Source organism: Colias philodice, chromosome 8 (assembly GCF_061535455.1).
Source record: "Colias philodice isolate Cphi_HAF_F1 chromosome 8, ilColPhil1 Martin Lab GWU primary, whole genome shotgun sequence".
Taxonomy (NCBI): Eukaryota; Metazoa; Arthropoda; class Insecta; order Lepidoptera; family Pieridae; genus Colias; species Colias philodice.
The window spans coordinates 8,995,673-9,017,405 of record NC_143093.1 but is presented as its reverse complement, the minus strand read 5'-3'; the positions used below and the strand labels follow the sequence as shown (position 1 = coordinate 9,017,405).

At 34.6% G+C, this 21,733-nt stretch overlaps 1 protein-coding gene and 1 long non-coding RNA gene across 4 annotated transcripts in view; both read right to left on the bottom strand.

Annotated features, from left to right (window-relative positions):
• Positions 1-21,733, bottom strand: part of Atg18a (Autophagy-related 18a) — a 28,773-nt gene extending 7,040 nt beyond the window's left edge. For all 3 annotated transcript variants that reach the window (XM_089698406.1, XM_089698408.1, XM_089698407.1), the window contains exons 1-6: positions 21,457-21,733; positions 19,712-19,873; positions 3,207-3,297; positions 2,539-2,733; positions 1,542-1,987; positions 1,050-1,189 (exon numbers count right to left, since the gene is read on the bottom strand). In XM_089698406.1, coding sequence (XP_089554532.1) covers positions 1,050-1,189; positions 1,542-1,987; positions 2,539-2,733; positions 3,207-3,297; positions 19,712-19,873; positions 21,457-21,533 — 1,111 coding nt within the window. In that variant the 5' untranslated portion in view covers positions 21,534-21,733. The remainder of the gene's footprint in view (positions 1-1,049; positions 1,190-1,541; positions 1,988-2,538; positions 2,734-3,206; positions 3,298-19,711; positions 19,874-21,456) is intronic.
• Positions 6,873-8,806, bottom strand: LOC149486729 (uncharacterized). Its single transcript, XR_016315985.1, has 3 exons — positions 8,251-8,806; positions 8,062-8,123; positions 6,873-7,987 (listed from the first exon to the last, which is right to left on the bottom strand). It is a non-coding gene; the product is annotated as an uncharacterized LOC149486729 (long non-coding RNA).

The following is a 21,733-nucleotide window of genomic DNA, read 5'->3' as shown; positions in this document are numbered from 1 at the left end:
GAAAATCTCAAAGTAAACATAAGTTAAATAAGCAAAACAAAAATAAAATTAGTTCTTGAAAAAAAAAAATATAGTAAAATGTTCTAAGCACAGTTGTTATGGGGAACATAAAAATCCAAAGCACTTTTTATATCAATGGGTTTATATATTTTTATTAATTCCCCATAACACAGACTTTAATATATGTATGTATATGTGTGCATACAAGAGTACAGGTATTCACTTTTCCTTTTAACTGTACACTTGAAAGCACTTTTAGAAAATGTACGTATACTCATGCAAATGTGTACATTCGATAACATAATGCTTAACTATATATTTTTTATTAAATAAATAATGCATGGAAGTAATGTCTGAGTTCTTCTTTTGTTATATTGTTGAGACAAGTGTTTTATGCAAGTATTCATGCAATAGTCTTTTATTTCAAAGAGAGTCTAGGAAACAGTGTCTATTTTAATTGAGTTTAGGTGAATGCACTGGTTTGTATTATTAACAGTTTTTTATGTCGTGAAACATATTATGTTCATTAGTTGTTTTTGTTAAAATGTGTAAGCGCGTTTACATATTGTTTTATGTCGAGACATGCAAGTTGTTTGTCTGTCCTCATTATTAAATGTGATTTGTCAGTATTGGTGTAAGTGTCAATGTGTTTGTCCAACTATGTCTGGTACATGCTTTATATAGCAGGTATTTACCAGGTCATTATACATATAAATTTGTTGGTGTTTGCGTCCTTACTGTATATGCACTGTATGCTAAAATCTCTCACTACAACTGTATAATGAAGTAGTATTTGTATATAGTGCGTGTATAGTACGCATCAGCATACACGTGTTTATGTATGTGTGTATAAGCGTCACCAAGTTGCACGTATGCGTGTCTGCGTCCTTTTTACGAATGCATGTGTGCGGGTTACTATTGCTTGTGCGTGTACATATCCATGTACATGTACCTATATATTATATATGTGTGTGTATGTTTACGTGTCATGCACATGTGTGTAACTACATGTATGTATACGTGTATGTATGTACGTGTGTATGTCATACCATCAGTAGCCGGCGGTGCGGTATCTAACAGCGGGTGTGTACGCAGCAGAGCACACTCGCCCCCGTCGGATGCGTCCAGCGAGTACACGTATAGTACACCCTCTGACGTTGCTACTAGCAACCGAGCCGCGCGGGCCACGCTGAAATGTGACGTATGTACATTATAATATGGTTGCTTTTTATGTACACTAGTATTTTATATTACATAGTACGTAAAATGCAATTATTGGGAATACTAATTTAAGTGTTTAAGTAACTATACAAAGTTATAATTCGATTTTTTGAAAAGTAGTGTCAATTTAAACAACCACGTGACGTATTCTCATCGCAGTAATTGTAAAAGAATAATCTTCTCTTGTTGTGAATCTACCTAGCATTTTATAAGTTGAATTCTAATTTTACATTAATTTGAATCAAATAATTTTTAATATTTTGATGTCAATTAACTATTACAATCAATAAAACATAAATACACTATCAAACGGAACATACTTAGTAACAGCGGCGACCGCGCGACAGCCCGCCCGCGGCAGCCTCGCCGACGCGAAGGCCCGTCCCTGACTAAGCACATCGCTGACCTGCGCGGGCAGGTACACGAGCCCCGCGGACAGCGTCTGCGACATCCAGTCCACCCAGCCGGGCTCGGGCAGCGCTGCAGCGGCTTCAGGCTCGCCGCCCTCCTGCAGCCGGAACACGTGCACCGTCTCCGTGTTAGACGTGGCCGCTAGGAAAGCGCCGCAAGCGCTGAACGCTAGACACGCGATGGACACGCAGCGCTTCACGCCTCGACGGAACTCGTACAGGCGCGTGCGTTCGGGCACAGCGAACACGCGGATGACGGTGCCGCGTTCTGATGCGGTGGCCAGCCGCCGCCCGCACATGGACCACGCGAGGGCCGCTAGCGGGCTGTCGTGCGCGCTTATCACGCACTTCGCGTTCTGGAAGATAATACGATTATGAACATAGAAAAAAAATGTGTGTGCGTACTAGTGTACACACGTAAGAAGTGAAACTTCTTTATGACCTTATTTTTCAAAAAATAATTTACTATATGCAACTTTACAGAAATACGTCGAATCATGCGTGGTAGGGATAAGAAAAAGATGGCGCGTAACGGAAAAATGTCACGCTTAACGAAAAAAGTTACACTAAATTTTTTTTAAACCCCGATAAAGAAGTTTCACTTCAAAAAATATGACCATTTCATTATAAGCCAGCCTAAATTGCTTATATTAATTTTGTCAAGCTCAACTATCAAAGCGCTATTGGGTAAAAGATGTCTAAACATTCCAACATACATGAGTAATATAAATATTACACTATTCAATTAAGTATTTTTCACTGTCTAAAAAATTAACTACCCCGTCCCAATTCTACCTTAAATGACTATCAATTATCGTTTTGATTGCAATATGATTAAGACAATAAACATTTTTTTGCTTTTTATACTATCCAATAATAAGTAGCAAAACTTCATCTAAACACTCACCAAATGAACCGCATCAAATATCTGCACCTCGCCGACCGCGCTGGAGCCGGGGTACGCCACGTAGCAGTGGTCGACGCACGGCGACAGCGCGCACAGCCCGCGCGGGTTGGGCGGCGTGTCGCGGATCGTGTGCAATATCTTCATGTCGCGTATGTTGTGGATGTGCAGGGACTCCTCGAGGCATACTATCAGTCTCTGCAAGGTGTGTGGTTGGTAGAAAGTCAGAATATGAGTACGTATGTGGTTAAAATGAAATAATTTCGTACTACTGAAACTAAAATATAAATAATTATTGGTAAAACACACACGATATTTTACCATTTGTAGGTGCATATGAGCGGCGCTAACCACCAAACTCCAGACGAACCTAGTGCTTCGTTGTATTATTGTCCAAAAGAGGCTCTCTTTTTCTTTCTGACTATGCTATTTTTACCAATCCTTACAAGACAGAATGAGACGACCTATCCCTGACGAGTATGAATAATGATTATTGAAAAAAAAAAACGATTTATGCAGTATCCAATTGTACCTATACCTAAGGGCACAGTACAATGTCATAAAGCCAATGTTCCTGGACCGAATACTTCAATTTGATTTTATTTCCTCACATAACTTTGAATTAAACTAATAAAAGAACGTTATAAAATACGAAACCAATAAAAACTTACGGAACGATTAAGTTTTACAGCCAAGATTGTATTGCTGTAGCTGTAGTTGCATATCTCTGTCCCTTTCTTGTAGTGGCACACGATCAGCTTCCTGAAAATCAATTTCAATATTTTAAAGAGAGTTCTATGATATCCGAAACCGTATAAAGTTTATAGAAAAGATTTTTAAGCTATTGCATAGCTTCTATCGCGGGCCTTGAGCGCGGGGACCGAATCGAGAAATTCCGTAACGAAAAAACCTCACGCTCCCCACTCCGACGGACACGGAGGAGTGGCTTGAAGGCATGCTATGCAATAGCCTTACCGCGGCAGTCCCCGAGTGCCACATGTCTTTTTTTAAGTTGTGATTATTAGTTGTGGTAATGATAATTGTAAGCGTTGGAACTAAAGGTTCGATTTCACCCAGTCAGAACAGTAGTGGTTATCAAATAACTAATATAAAGCAACAGAATCTATTGATGAAACCTGAAATACTTAAAAACAAGCGGGAAATACAGTTCAATAAAATTAAAGTCTCGTCAACGGGAGTCAGATAGTCTCGCATGTGTTAACAAAAAAAGTGTTTTGCGCAAGCTTTGAGCAATCGACGGAAAATTAACGTATTGTATTTAATCAAAATTATACAGCTACACTTTATAGCCGTTCAAACTTTAGGTTATTGCAAATAATAATTATTAATAAAGACGTGGAAAACTTATGTTTTTGTACAGCATTGCAATATATATGTATTTAAAAATTGTAGGTAATAAATTGGAAATTCAATGACAATCGTATCAATTTTTTTCTAAAACATAATAAAAATATGTGTTGGTATCTTTCCATTAATCAATTATTCTTTCAATTTATTTGTTTATGCAAAAAACAAATTTGAAAATTGGCCGAATGTTATCAATAATAAACATCATACGACCAAATCACTCGTGCTATATAAAAAATCATGAAACGACCGGGTGGAAGATAAACCTAAAAAATATGAAAATTATATATCGTTCGTTGCCTTCTAAGTTGTGCTAAATAGTACATTGACTTGATATAAATAAAAATAAAACTACATCCTAAATTCAAACAACCTTTTCTTTTTTATATATGTACTTATTTTTTTTTTATTCGGGCTTTCCGTATAACTGGATTGAAACCTGTCCAACACAGTCTTTGACCTTAACGATCAGCCAAATTTACCCGTAACTTAGGACACATTATAAGCTAAACCAAAACACAACTGCGTTTTAGGTATACTTAATTCTGAAAAAACTAATTTGATGTTCTCATTTAATTAAATTACATGATCGTTTAATTTTACAATAGTTCATACTACAATAACTTATGTGAAGCAAAAACAAGCAACGAGCTACATTGTAGAGAAATGTGTATAACATACCAACGATAAACTCAGCACGTGGGAGTCTAGCTGTTTAGTTCAAGTCTCTAACAAAGGCAAACAAAAGATCGCCAAGGCATAGTCGTAGCATTTACAATGTCGCGTTCCATATGATGAGTCAGCTTGGCCTATCTCTCGACCCTTTCCCCTCTTATATCATAGTGACACGCGTACGTTGGTTCAGTATTTACATAAGTCCCGCAAAATTGCCAAGTCATGAACCCCAATACGAAAAGGTTTTGAACGTCCTTTCTCGCAATTTAACTTGTCCCAAGTAAAATGTCAACGAACTGCGTTATCTAAAAAAAGATTTACCAGAAAATAAACAAAACGCTGCTGATAAGGAGTGATTATGTACATCGGTGTATTTACAAGAAACGAAGTGATTTTGCCTTTCTAAATCGTTAAAATGTGCAGATAAGGAACCTTTTATTTACTTTTGGAGATGAGCATTGACCTAGGTAGAAGATGGATGGATGGATGGATGGAATATAGGTGTTGCGTTTGTACACAGCGCGTTATTATGATTCCGATAAGAGATTGTATAATCGTGCTGGTGGATTAGTTCATATCATGAAACAACATGTATAACAGTCTGACACGAGCGTTGATAATTTATGATTGGGTGCTGACAAGATTTCCAGGAAGCTGACTTCTAGATAGTAGGTTAGAGGACGTAGGTGTTCTGAAGGTGATATTGTAAAGCCACAGCGAAGCAAGCGAGGAATACATTCCTCTTGCTAAGAATAAAATTAAGAAAAAAATGTTCCTTTGTGTTTTAAAGAATTCAAACTTCAAAGGTTCCACTTAAGGTAAAGCTCGATGAACTGTCGAAACTTGATTTATTGTTATGACTATACCTTATTTTATTGCACGCCTCATAAGCGAAGCGTTGAGGTGGGTACTACTGTCACTTCGCGCAAAACATCTGATTTTTCAAACTTAAAATGTCTTTATGTATCATACATTGCACTTGTAAGATAATACATACACACACATATTAAGAAAAAACACTATTTTTAACGTTCATGATATTTTTGATGTCATTTTTGTTATTTAAACTAGTTAAAAAACAGTTTAAAAAAGTTCTGTCTTGGACGTCCGTGTGTCTGTATGTGCGGATCCTTTTTCTTGTTAACACGATAGCGACCGAAATACTTTACTAATCGAGTCTTTTTTTTTCTCTTACGCTTGAGTATGCTCAGGAATAGAACCCTTTCATTTTTCAGGGTCTGATTCGATGTGGTTTAATTGTTATTAAATAAACAAAAATAATAATTAATAAATATTTATTAAAAAAAATTATGAGGCGTGCACTTTTGGATTTTCCAAATTATTTTTATTCTGCGATACCCAAAATAGTCGCAAATAAAGAATTGGAAAGTTACTACATACTATGATATCTGACAAATTTACTCGTTTTTCGTGTTTTAACTTCGCAGTTTTATCTGGCGAAATTTTAACCTCAATACGATATCCTACATAATATTGTTGTTTATAACATAGATCGATATAATGTATTCATTAACAAGTTATGATATGGAACAATAATACTCTCAATTACTAATATTAAGTGAACCACGTCGCGAGAAATAGGTCATAACGTTATCGGAGAGCATTAAGACTTATCGACTACGCAGTAAATACGTCATGCTGATGCATTCAGTTAACTAACCTTCTTACTTTGCATATCTATGTTTTTTCTGGGGCAAAATTTTACATTTTCTATTAGTTTTCTATCGAGCGTTGCGTCTAAAGACAAATGTTTCTCCAGAAATCCAAGAAAAGTTAGGCAATTTAGACCCAAGTAGTACCCAGGGAATTTCCTCCAAATTTGGTTGTTTACACAGCAAATTAGCTTGTAACTTATCAGAAAGGTTATTTCGTTTATCAGATACCAATTGACTTTCCAATTACAATTGTTTGTCCTCCAGTCATACATGTTGATGAATATACAATCACAATGCCTTTAAGACGATACACAAAAAAAAATCCACTGCTTGGCGGGCGGAGTCTAATAGCTCGCTATCGCGAACGCGGGTGTGCGCGAAGTCATTCTTGCAAACTCGCCGCGCTGCCGCTCGCCGACTCGGGACAAACATGTATGGAGTCGTCATACAGTTATAATATTGTCATACATTTATTTAATTGTTGATTTATTGGTTTTATTTTCTTGCTTATTAACAAATAATCTTCTTTTTAACAACTACTTAGACATTATTAATAATTATTATCATTTCGTAATGTTTACAAAATAATACAGGTTATAAATAATCTTTAAAATAACAAAAAATATTGTTACTCTGAAAAAATGAAATGGTACTCAATAACGCGGACTACTGAATTGATTTAGATAGAATTTGATGCTGACGTAGATATTACATCATGCCCAGAAATGAAAGGTACTATTTCTGAAAGAAGTTATAAACCCTAATTCTTCTCAGTCAAAGTCAAGAGTGGAAGATATCACTAATACAGTAAAACTGATGCGAAACTTTGGATGTTAATTTGTATATTTTTTTGTTAGTTGTTACTTAATCACGTCAAGACTATTACCAATTTTGATAAAATATAGCTAATTGCCTGGATTTACATATAGGATACTTTTTATCCGAACTGAACACTTCTGTGGGAAAAAACAGGATTCACGATATAACCTAATTCCACGCGGGCAAAGCCGCGGTCGGAATGATATTTTTTTAAATAAAAAAATTGTTTTAAAAAAACACAAAATATATTGACGCATGTATTTATTTTTTGCACTCTATTATAATTGTAATTATTCATTACAAATAATCAAAATAAAATAGCCAGAACAAAGTTAGGCCCTGGTAGGGTAGATAGGCAGGTACAGCAATGTGAGACGAACACTGGCTTATTTATACCAATAATAATGTATTACATATAAACATTAAATTAAGTTTACAATAAAAATACATAATATTAGCTAATGTGAAAACGAATCACCCAATCATCCCACAACAATGAAATGTGCACACAAATATTCATCCAAATCGGTTCATGTGATTAGGAGGAGTGACTGCAGCGCCATCTTCCGGGCCCAAATGTGTTTCCAGACCACCCAGGAACTCAATTTAATATACTTACACAAAATTTTTCGAAATGAAAACTCACATTACTATGTAAATATGAATATAAACCTGTTTTAGTACTAAGCAATTTCCCGCACAGGTGTAGTAAGTATAAATGAAATAAATATCAACATCAAATTCTTTATACAACATACTTATCTACCACCTACTAAGAAATGTAATTCTTGAAATTTTTTCGTATTTTTTTAAATATAATACTACTCCAATGAGCTCCTGTTCCATATTACGGCCGCCATACTTCCACTAAGTTCACCATGATTTTTTATTTCTTTGCACTTTGTTGCTTTTTGCTAAAAATGGAATCATGCGATAAAACCAGTAGAGCGTTGATAACATACATTTTTGACTGAATAAAGGTACTTACGAAGGAGTGGGTTCACATTGTGAACAATCAGTGGGTTTATTTTCCTTCTGGATTCCGAATTTCTGAAAAGATTATCTATGCTATAAATGAAAAAAATCTTACACATTCGTTATGTACTTAAAACAGGGGTACATATCAAACATCGTCTATAATACAATTATCATCAAATTTAAAATAAAACCAACTTACTTCATTAATTTGTTCCAATTGTAAGCATTCTTTTTCCTCCAACCTTTATGTATCTTCTTCTTATTTTCTTTATTGTCCCCATTTGTCTCATTTTGTCTTATTGTGTTGTCACCCTTTTTTACGATGGCGCGAGCGACACAAGTTCCCCGTGTGACAGCCGTAGCGGGAATGACTCGTGCAGCGATCGGGGTAGGAAGGTACAGGGCGGCTCTCGCTATATTGGCTGGTCGCGCGCTAATTTCAAGTATTTCTTGTTTATTTCAAAACCATCGCATATTTCAAAATTCTAAATCGGTAGACGTATAGGTTGTATATTTTATAGTTAATATCCAAAAAGTCGTAACTTTACGTTTGTTATTTTGAAGATGCCAGAGATTAAAAAAAAATAACAATGAGAACTTTGTATTTTTTTTCTATCGAGAAAATATCATGGAATCATGTTTCTAAAACGGTAGAAGTATTGTGTTACTATTGAACTTTCTTGTCAAGAATTTTCATCACGACAACTTTAATAATATAAAAATTACGAAGGTTTAAAAAGGGCCGTAAATGTTAGAAAAATTAATTCATCACCTTAAGAAAAAGGACATCTCCATAAAGTGGCCACAAGGGAAACATTCGAAAAGGTATTACAGCTATGCATAATATTACGAATTGCTCCAAATTACCAAATTTTACCAAGAACTTAATCCTTGAAAAGGTGAACCGTCTTTATGATATTTATTATTCATGGTAATATAAACCGGTTCTAACAGCTGGTAAGTAAAATATGGCATATTTCTTTGTCTACTGTAATTATATTCTTACAATTAATAATATTACTGATACGTAATAACATAAAGTTAGACGTAATTTTCTATTATTCCCCTCAGATAAACGTGTGACGAACGTTATCGATGCACGTGCCACCTGACGTCATATCGTGGTTTAGTTAAATCCATAGCATTTGGGTTAACAATAAATCAGGAAATAGCTGTATTTAAAGCCGAATTCATAAGCGAAAATATACATATAAAAGCCATGGGTTTCGCTGCTAGAAATCGGCTTAGTTTAATGAACTACAGTTTCTTGAGACACCAAAGATGTCTACTACTTCTACTAACAACGTAAAAATATATTTGAGTTATGACATAATATTTCGATATTTCAACTAATTGTTTACTAACGAGGAAACGTGTCATTAGGGGAACGATACGTGTCAGCTGTTATAATCGAAAGTAAATATCTTGTTGATAGGTTAAGGTCAAATTTAAACGTCCATATGTAATAAAGGTATTGGAAAGGCTTTATGGATGATCTCACAGATGTTCTCTTTGAAAATTTGAGCAAGTTAGTTGAATTACTTCTCCATCCTTCACTTCCAATTTTATTTTCATCAGTCAAAAGTAGTTGTTCCGCTTTAATTGTAGGAGCTTTTGAGCTATTGACAAAGACAAGACAATAACATGCCTAACCAAAGCCGTTCTATAGAATTCTATAGAACTTCTCCATAAATGTTTATTCAGATATCTTTTCCACACCAGTAGAGCTACCGCGCTACACTGATAACCTCGCAGAGCTTTCCGTCTCCCAGTGACCTAGTTCTTAGTCTATTTAAATACCGTGAACTTTATTTATTTAATCGCGTTATTTATTAACATAATATTGTCTTGTTTGTTAATGATTTATGTGAAAGTTCAGTATCTCTATACTAGATTGTGTGTGGACGAATATAGTTTGCCCTATTGATACAACAATGTACTGCAAATGAAAAGTACAGCATGTTCTGTGGTTATAACAATTTAGTATTTCAATTGAATAATAAGATAAAGATGGCTATCTGTCCAGATAGCCATGCGGGTAATTTTAATCTTGTATGACATCTCATACAATAATCACTCCGTAATATCCTTGCTAGATGAAAGTACATATATTGTACAAAAACCCAAGTTAGTTCAAAGCTAGGAACGATAATACTTAACTCAGAATGATTTGATTATTGATTAATCGACATCACACATCTCGCAGGAAAAACTGAAGAGAAGCAATGTCTTTTGTTCTCTTGCCGCGATAATTAAATGCGCAAATGTATGCGATTACTTAGAACAAATGATTGCAATTTGCATCATATCCTTTATTTTGCATTATCTACAATAACAAAATAAAAGTACAATACGTAGAAACAATCAGCTTCAAATATCGGTTTTATTCTGGCACAGCTGTTCGCGGCACCGGTTCCAATAATTTATTGTTTGTTTAGTTTTGAAAATATTTACAAATACGAATAGCTGGTACCTACATCGATTACATTCTTAAAATACTAACTACTATCTTTAGTGTATCTAAAATGTTTATTTAAAATACACAAAACAATTAACAATATAATCTTAATTATTTATTGGCTATCTAAATGGCCTGACTCTACAAAATATAGAGTCGGGCCATTCAGGTAAGTTTTCTATATCCTTAAAATAATGTCAGCTCAGAATTCAATTGGGTAAACAGGATGAGGGTCTTTCTGAGAGATCTGATTTATTTTAATGATTTACCTAAAGGTAATTTTTGGTATTCACGTCTTAAATTTCATTTGCAGTAGTGACTAGTTCAAAGATCGAAATCAAAAAAGAAGGTACTGTATGATTAAACTACAATGGACTGTACAAATAAGAAGAATAATTGATGAAGCAGATAATATGTATATACCTATGTAAGTTATTGTATTTAAAGCGGATGTTTGGCTAGTTTACTTCTTACATACATCGGCTGATAAGATCATTTAATTATTATTTATGACTATATTTCTCGCATGTTGCAATTAGTGTAATGCAATTTATAAGAATAATCATATTTTACTGAAGCATAGAAAGTAAAAAATCTTAAAGGAACTTCTATTCATGTTGATTCAAAAAGTTTCGAAATAAACGCACCTTATTCATAATGAAATAAATACGTTAACAAAACGTATACTAGATAAACGTAAACAAAGCAAATTGTACACATTATCTCGATTAGTGTAATATCACTCACTCGTTGAACCTTGGTAACAGAGTCAGTAGTCACGCAAGCATATAATTTATTTGATTTTCCTAACCTGTCGTACCGCGTACGGTTCACTAAACCCTAAATTATCGATATCAATAAATTATTATATACATTTTTAGAACAATTTAGAAATGCTAATATTATTAGCTCATTTGTTATGAAATACAAACTGGTTTTATCCGCATTTCTTCGCTCCTATTGGTCTTAGCGTGATGACATATAGCCTATAATAGCTTTTCTCAATGAATGGGCTATCAAACACTGAAAGACCAGTTCAAATCGGGGCAGTAGTTCCTGAGATCTGTGACTTCATGCAAACAAACAAATTCTTCAGTATTAAAATATTAGTATAGATTATTTTTGTATGTTTCGCTTTATCGCGTAACGCTCACGCCATATTATTCGAGGTCGCGTATGATAATCCTACCTTAAGAATAATTTTTCATTTCTACACTGTGAAAACTACTCTCTACGATCCGTTGACAGACTTATTTTGTGTACCCCATCTCGACACACACACTTCTTTGGTGATTCTTTTACTGCCACTGCTGTTAAGCTATGGAACTCCTTACCACTAAAGATAAGACTTGCTCCCTCTTTACCCTCATTTAAAAACCTTGTTCGGAAACATTTCTTTTTATCAGCCTTTAATTCGGAATAGTATATTTATTATATGTATTTACATTTATTAGTATTATAGAATATATTTTTTATACTTTATGTAGTTTTATGTATGTATTATCATTAATTATTTATTTATTTTTCTATTATAATACATATATTGTATATATATTATGTAAGGTTATTTATAGTATAGTTATTATACATGTATGTATAGTTATTTATATGTGCATAATATAATGTACTTTTTGTGTAAGTATCATAGTTACTTTTTTTTATTTTCATGTTTATATTTAAATTCTAATTTTATTTCCAAAATTTTATTTACTAAATATTTCGCTTTTTTACCGTTTGGTTGCCTGGCAGAGATCACTGCTTAGTGATAAGGCCGCCGATTGTACTACATCTTTCTTGTACCATATTTTCTTTTTATTGTTTCCTATTTTTAAGTGAATGTATTACAATAAAGTGTAATAAATAAATAAAATAAATAATCGTGCAAATAATTTGAATTAATTTGTGTATAAACAACATCTATAACGTAGTGTTTTGTTTCTTTTATACGCATCGCTTAAAATTTGAGTAGTAACTAACTAAAATGTTTTTATTTTTGTTTTTGAGTATTCTAGTTGCCTATTACTATCATTCAGAGCTTAGGTTATCGATATCAATGTTGTTTATTTCCAATTTTGTACTGGAAATATTTTGTTTAGCTTTGAAATTTTGCATACTTATAATATAATATACAAACAAAAACATAGATAAATCTATTTAAACAGCTCTACATTATGAATGATATATTCTGAAATTATTTTACTATTTCCAAGATCAAAATCATTCAAAACATATTTTACTATCAGGTTAATACCACAAGCTCTATGATAATTAGATAGCACATTATCGTAACAATACATGTCATTATGCCTTATGGCCGTATCAATCTACGCGCTAAGGTCACCGTCATATGAATAACATTATCAAATACAATTAGCTTCCTCATTACTATATATAATATTTTATATAGTAAAAACTCCTTCAAAATGTTTGGTTATTATTTTTTCGGTATGAATTATATTCATTCCACTACACAAGTGTGAATATGATATTATTGAATTAACATAATATTACAAATGGGAAATAAGTACTCAGTTAAGAACAAGAAACAGTTTCTACTTTAAAAGTAATTGGCTAGCGTTTCCATTGTGTATAATTTAAGCGATTCAGAAATTATCTCCTGTATACAACCAACCACAGCGCTGTTATATCCAGGGTGAACCTTCAGTTCACCCACGCGTCCGCGTTAAAATGTAGAAGCCCTTCTGGCTAACACTGAGAGACACCACAAAAAAAAGCTGTTATATATACAAGAGGTGGGGTATAATTTGAACGAAGGAATAAATCGCGTTTTAAACCTGTTCAAAAACTGACTGTAAAATCTATCCAGAAAAATTATCAAAAGCGTTTCATAGTAGCATTTCATATATGGCTAAGTAATAGAATATTGTGTAGTCAGTCAACAAACATTCACATTACTAAGTCTTTGCTGTACACCGATTTTAAATTATAGCTATTTATGATCAATAAAACACAAAGACGAGTCCCTAAGCGGCGCACTGTGGGGAATAACTTTATGAGTCAACTCATGTACGATTGTATGATATTTATAGCTACCAGTTTTTGCGGAATGTCAAAAGGCAGGGAACAAATGACATGCATTTCATATCCCAAAGAAGGCGCTGCGAACTGTTTCCAATTTTTTAAGTTCCATCTTTCTACTATCTATATGCATATCAAATCTGTGACGTTATTTACACCTGATTAATTACTAGACAGACATACTTAATAAAATTGCAGTACACATGTAGTAAGAATACGTTAAAATATTTCATATAGTGAAACTAATATTCCAAAAAATGCAGCGATACAAATATCTCACAATCGTGAGCAAAAATAAAGCATAAATCTCAAAGGAAACTAGCACAAGATGTCAAGTTGAATATTCTGATAAAAGTAAGTTTCTGCATAAATGCAGACAGAGAATCTTATCTTTGAAAAAAATGAGCTGTCGTTCAGATAACCATATTTAAAGGTAATGATTTAAACCTGTATTTCTTATAATTTGCTTATTAAAAAACCGCGGAAAGATACGCGTTGTTTAAGCGGCTTAAGAAATATGATTTACGATGTTGTTTGAGGAAATATCTACAAATTTGTAGTTTGATATAATAATTGTAGACTAATTTCATTATACAATATAGTAATACCACGCTTGTTAATATTTAACATTGTTAATACGTAATTGTATACACAAATCTATCATTTACATTCATACTGTCAGTTACTCTTCTAGCAGCATTTGAATCACACCGTCATCGTAAGCCAGTCGTCATCGAAGTTCCCCGTTATCTAGTACCAGTCAGTACTATCAACATCGCCATCTAATAGAAAAGCCGGCAACAGCTGGCGTGTTTCTTTGACATCAGCTGGCTATGGCATTAATCCTAGAGATTATTCCATAGATACAGTATCATATTACCTAGCTACTACGCAGCTTTTACTCATAAAGAAATTAACTCCACCTTGTGTACGGAAATAAGCAATGAGATAAGGTTAATATATGCTATCGTAAATCGTACAGTTATAACGTTATTTGAGGCGAGTGAATGTCTCGGTCAAGAGCGACCTGTCTATATACGCGATACGTTACGAATCAACATTAATGAATATTGAATAATAAATGGTATAAAAATAAGTTATACGTCACACTGTTACAACGAAAGCATCATTTTAATATTTAATTAATTATATTATCGCTAGAAACTAGAAATTTAAGTGGAATTTGTTACGATAACTTAAGTATTATAAGCGTTTAGTTGAATACGCAAAAAAGTTATTTGCATAGGTATGGTTTAAACTTTAATATAAATGGACAAAAACGGCATCCTTGATACGAATTTTATATTAGAACAATAAGTATATATTATTATTAAAATTCTATACAATCATAGTCAACAAACAATAAAAATAAATCCTTTGTAAATAAATGACGTAAGTCGTAAATCGTAATCCCTACTGATCGGACGATGCAGATGGTAGAAATTCGACCTCCCCAATATACTATCGATTCTCATCTGTGATTACATACATTCGATAAAATCTGATTCATAACACCAAAGCAACGATAATTATATCATTGCGATTTGCGATACGTAGACACTAAAACACGTAAACAAAACATTTTTACGTATTTTTTAATACGTTCGAAATACGTAGTTATTCGTGAAAAACAAGTTTCAAAAACACATTTTCATTGTGCGTCTGTGGATAATATCGTTTGATGTTTAGTTATCATAATACATTACTAATCTGTAATTATACTAAATACTCTATCGTTTTCTGGAAGTCGTAGTTACTACGAAACGAAACGTATTTTTATTTTTGTTATGCAAATATATTTACCTAATATGTATCAAAAACACGTAATATTTTTATCTTATTATCGTAAAACGTTTTTACATGTTTACCTACTGATTATTCAACTATTCAGTTATTTAAATACATATTTTTATTTCTAACATGAAAGACTAAATAATATATTCGCATTATATTTATTATTTAAGGTATATATTTTTAATTTTTATCATTGAACATAGGGCAGTGAGTGAACTGAGTGCATAAGCAGGATAGATAAAACACAGTAACTTAGCGAGAAATTTACTCCATAAAAGGTAATTTGTGAAACAAAAAACACAAACTCAAATACACAAATAATTGTAACAATTTGAAAATTCTTGTTATGAATACCACTCGATAATAATATCAATATATGCTCAAAATTTAATTCACTGTGAATATAATAAGACGTCAATGACTGCAATGACCTCTTTTTTAATACTATTAATACCTCGTACAACTTTTACAATTGAAATATATATTGTATAAAGTTAAAATATAGAACATTGTTAACTCTAAACCGTTAAAAGTATTTTTCCACCTTCTATCTAGAGCAGTCGGATAAAAAGGTCGGTATAATTCATGACACTTTTAATTGGTCTCAATTAGTACAAATATTCACTAATCTTCCTAAATACACCACATTACACAAAACATACGATACATTAGTTGCAAATACACTTGAGTCAATTCGACAATGAATTCTAATAAGATCTTTGGTAAATAATCCCACGCACATTCGCTTTAAGGCCACAAAAATTGCTTAAGGTTAACTCTAAACTGCGGTCATGTTATCTAGCTTAATATTTGATTATTTTCTAATTCATTCACTGCAAACAAAAAAGCAATAAAACCCTGAATCGATAACGTCCATCGCAGACAAAAAGGAGAGCTTCACAAACATTGTTTTTAGAATGGTCAACATAATAAAACTGACGATAACATTTAAAAGCGCGAATTTTATTACCCGTAGGACAAAAAGTACCTGTATTTATAATACTGGTTTCACCCTCGTATAGAATAACAGTAAAGCCTTAAACAATACAAAGGAATACAGTTTAACGACCCTTGTTAAGGATATGAATCTTCGCGTGTTCTTTATTAAAATGGTGAAAGATTTGCCGTTATTTCTACTCATACCGGAGCTGAGTGAAGTCGCAAAAATTACTGCAATATTTTTATTCGTCACACATACGTAGTTAGAAATTATATCACCTCATCCATGTCCTAATATCTGACACTCCCATAAATAGTGTCATTTTTTAGTGTGTGTTCAGAAATTTACTCCACGTAACCAGATGTCTCTACAACGTGAATAAATGACGATTCCAAAAAGTAACCAGACGAACCCAATTTCATTGCATTTACCTATAATGAGACTAAAATTATCTCCGCCCGATATTTCAAGCTAAAATCTAAAATTTCTCTCAGTCAGCGCGGCGTCGGAAAATTCTCCCAAAATAGAGTAGAACACTAGATACTAAAAATAGATCATTTGACATAGGCGACGACAAAGGTCGCTACGTAACTGTTGCTAAATACTTCAAGCGCTTCACACACAGCAGCTATAATGTATATTAATGTACATTACATCCCGGGATGTATATCTTTAAATTATCTTAATGTATCACACACACAACAGGTAATGTAATGTATCTTTCCCTTCATTTCATTGGCATACGTCCCGATTGACATCCTTTTCAAAGAGAGATATAATGGAAATGTATTGGGATGTATTGCGATGTATTAGGATGTATCGAAATACAGGCGTAATCCGCTCCATGGCCCTCTATGGGGCCCCCATCTGGGCAGATGCCTTAAGCGCCCGTAATAGACCATTCCTGCGGAGACCGCAGCGGGTCATGGCGCTTAGGGTAGTGAGGGCGTACCGCACGGTCTCATTCGAGGCAGCGTGCGTGATGGCCGGAACGCCACCGTGGGAACTGGACGCCGAGATGCTCGCGGACGTGTATCGCCGCGTCTCGGCGTCCAAGTTACTTGGGCTCAACCCATCCTATGAGGAGGTTGAGCAGTGGAGGGACGAGGCCGTCGAACGGCGGTTCCGGGAGTGAGAACGCCGGCTCGAAGAGCCCAGCGCTGGAGAGCGGACGGTCGCAGCAATTCGACCGGTGCTGCGAGAGTGGTGCGACAGGCGGCATGGGGCCATAACCTTCCGCCTTACACAGGTACTGTCCGGGCACGGTTGTTTCGGGCGGTATCTGTGCAAAGTCGCGAGGAGGGAGCCCAGCATGGCTTGCCATTGGTGCGCCTGCCCGGAGGACACGGCAGATCATACTCTTGCCGTGTGCTCCGCGTGGGCCGAGCCTCGTGCTCGCTTGGTCGCGGTCGTCGGGTCGGATCTCTCTCTGCCTTCCATAGTTCGTGCAATGGTGGGCAGCGACAGATCCTGGCGCGCGGTGATCACGTTCTCTGAGGACGTGATCTCGCGGAAAGAGGAGGCTGAGCGGGTCCGCGAGAGGGATCCTCACGCGGACCCGATCCGGCGCCGACGCCCTATTGGGCGTCGTCGTCGTGTTGCGGCTGATTTACGCGGCCGCAACCAGCCTCCCTAACGAGGGGAGCCGGGCGATGGAGCGGGGATTTAGTCCATCGTCCGGAGAGATGTGGTGGCGTGAGACGTGTTCCGCTCACGCCGCCCCATGAGGTTAGAGCTGGTTGGCTCACAATTTGTTTTGGCCCGGCGACGGGCAGCCGCTGACGGGGTCACGGAAGAATTCTACCATACCCGTGGCCCCGTCGTTGATGCGGCTTGACGGAACACAGTGGGGTTTTGGTCGGTAGGAATCCGACATAACCCACGGCCCCTTCCCCGGAGGCCGTGGGTATCTATGCAAGATTTTCCCACTTAAAAAAAAAAAAAAAGGATGTATCGAAATATAAATGTATATTTTCGTATCGCTCTGTATTTTAAGATTCGAAGATGTAAAAATATACATTATAGCTGTCGTGTGTGGTCTCCTGACGATTTCTATGGAAAGATGTAATGAGATGTATCGTGCTATAATGTACATCTTTACATTATAGCTGCTGTGTGTGAAGACCTTCATACTAGCTGTGCCTTGCGGCTTTACCAGCATTGCTCTGCTCCTGTTGGTCTTAGCTTGATTATATATAGCCTTCCTCGATAAATGGGCTATCTAACACCGAAGAATTTTTCAAATCGGACCAGTAGTTCCTGAGATTAGCGCGTTCAAACAAACAAACAAACTTTTCAGCTTTATAATATTACTACCTATAGATTTAGTCAAGGATAGCAGCGCAGGGTTACCACTTACGATAGTGTGATATGCATTTTCCTTCACAATGCTGTACAAATGTATTCTATTAGAATTAGCCTATTTGTGTCTCTGTTTCATGTATTATTTAATCCGTTACGCGTTCTTATTTGTATACATAATAAATATGTAATAGTAACATTCTTTTTGCTTGCCAACATCTCACTTTCTGGCAAAGAAATAGATATTTCAGAGTAAAACATTTAAGTGAGAATTACTTCATATTAAAGAAGATTAGAAAAGGGCCTTATTAGACAAGCCCTCAAACATTTGTTTATGGGCTAATAAATACTGATACAATATAAATAGATATATTATCTGATTACTATTTTCGCTAATGCTATTAAGATAAGATTAATTCCTAAGTCAAGTTTAGGAATCTAAATCGAAGAAATTAAAGAAAATTTATTTACACAATTTACGAAAATAGATACTTATAGTTAATATGTTACAGTATAATGAATGTCCGTATAGTTTAGTAGTCATTAATAAAGAAATATAATTTCTTATTTAACCCATTGAGCCCCGAACGGCCCGATCGGTCCACGACACAATAGATTTTCTATTGTGTCTGTGATTCCCGGGTCTGAGTTATTAAAATGACTCAACATTATTAAACTTCATTACAGTGAGTTGTGCAACACTATTAAGATTATTTATACATCAATTAATGACAACAATATTATACATCTTTTTCACATTCAAATTGACATAATATTATGTTGATTGAAAGTTAGTACTCTATCTTACACTATTTACAGCAAGTCCAAAAAGATCTAGACATTCTTCAAGTAGAAGACCTCAACACCAGGGCACTAATGCGCAAAACCTGGAAACTTTTGTGTTGGAGGTCAAGATCCTATTTTGCTCTTTGAAGTTGATGAATTATTTTACTAATAATTCATACAACAAATATTCTTGCCTACCAATCATTAAGTGACTGATTTTTTATGTAATAGTTCATAAGATGAACTGGGTTAAGTCTATGTTGACTAGTAAGTCAACTATAGCCCTAAGTGTATTATTACCCGTGTATTATTACCAATTTCTTCAGCTATTATAAGACTAACCTGGGAGCTGAAACAGTAACAATCGCCACCAGCGAACTGCTGAACAGTCGGTCAACAAGACATGTCTCCTGGCCGGAGCGGCTCGCGTAAATCTCTTCGACTCCATCGTCGGGCGTTAGCGCAAACAAGTGGTAACCACTACTGCTACCGGCTACTAGTGAGCTGAAACAAAATTAACATGTGTTACATCCATCAAATGTCATTTTATATTGGTATGGTTATATGTGGTAGTAAAAGTGAAGACCCCTGTCCTGTGGAGTAAGGGGCAGATGCATTACGCATGTACATCTGTTTCACTGATTGATTTTTATTTAGGGACTAGCTTTCCGCCTGCAGTTTCGCCCGCGTTTTCAAAGAAAAACCCGCATAGTTCCCGTTCCCATGGGATTTCCTGGATAAAAACTAGCCTATATTACTCGTGGATAAAGTATCTTTCGAATGGTGAAATAATTTTTAAAATCAGTCCAGTAGTTTATGAGCCTATTCATTACAATCAATCAAACAAACTTTTCCTCTTTATAATATTAGTGTAGATAAGTAGGTGAAAAGAATATTTTGTTGTTATGTGAATAATTAATCTTAATTTTGGCATCATCAGAAAAAATATTTAGTAATCAGGAAAGAGCCTAGAACTAATATCTCACATATCATGTTAGGTTAATCTGTTTTGTTTTTAAGGAAGAAGTATTCAAGGTCAGCTTAACCAAAAAAATTAGTCCTCATAGAAAATTTAGCTGTGTTGAATTATTAAATGTAGTTTAAACCTATATTGCTAGTGTTGTAATAAGATTATTAAAGTTCGAAAAAATAAGTGCTCTATTAAGTTACCCTTGACTTGACTTTTTAGATATACCTACCTATGACCTCAACTGTTTTAAACATTTTTGTAAGAAAATGCTGTGTGTACTGTGTATGAACCAAAGTTGGATGTATACAAAATTATACCTTCATACCTCACATGATATAAGAATTATAAAAATAGATGAAGTGTTTTTTCATTTTTATAAAAAAAATACCTATGCTGATATTTTAATTACTTTATGAATAAACAAAAAAAATTAAAACTGAAAAATTGTAACCAAGTTAAATGTAATTAAAATTTTATAAATTATTAAAAATTAAAAAAACAACACTGCCACTAAATGGTTTTCAGTTTACAATAAAAACCATTTCCATCATCATTATACTATAAGTAATATTAACTAAGAATAAAATAAAAACAAACTTTATTTATTGATTAATATTATCAATAATGCATCACATACAGTGGCTTATCTGAAGAACAATAATTAAAACAATCGTTTTCCTAGTATAGGAGGAAACTTCATACTAACCATAACAAAAGTCAGCTGTTTAGAATACAAACATAGATATTGATGTATAATAGAGGCCAGGATCGTTAACCGAAGGCTGTGGCAGATACATAGGGGAAGGCACTTTTAACTTCCGTTGATAAAATACGATGTTTTCAATTAGCTCTTGAAAATGGTTAGGAAAACATTGGCAATGACATATTGCATCATCGCCAAGCCTAACTAACTGCGTTTCTAACTGAGGCAGCGTTAAAACGTGACTCTTTCGCGGTTTAGCATCTACCAAACTCGATACTACAGCCTTGACGTTCATTATTGTATCAAAATAAATTTTATTTTTATTTATATTTTTCAGCCGTAAACAAATAAACGCTTTCTGAAAGTGTTTCCATTTATGTAACAGGCATAACAAATGAATAGACGTCCACTTACGTGCAATCCTGGTTAAATTGTACAAAAATTCCTCCTGCATTTGATCCCTCTGTGCTATTACCTCCTCCCAAACTCATTGGAACGTTCGTAATTACGATTTTTTTTAACTAATTTATATTACCGTCATACACGCACTACGACCTTTGTTACCACGCACAAACAGTCAATCACCAGATGTAAATAATAAAAACTTGAATATTCGTCACAAGCTTAATTTTTGACACAAAGAACGACCTTGCTGACTGCTAAAAACAAGCCCCCTCCCGCACAGTTTTGC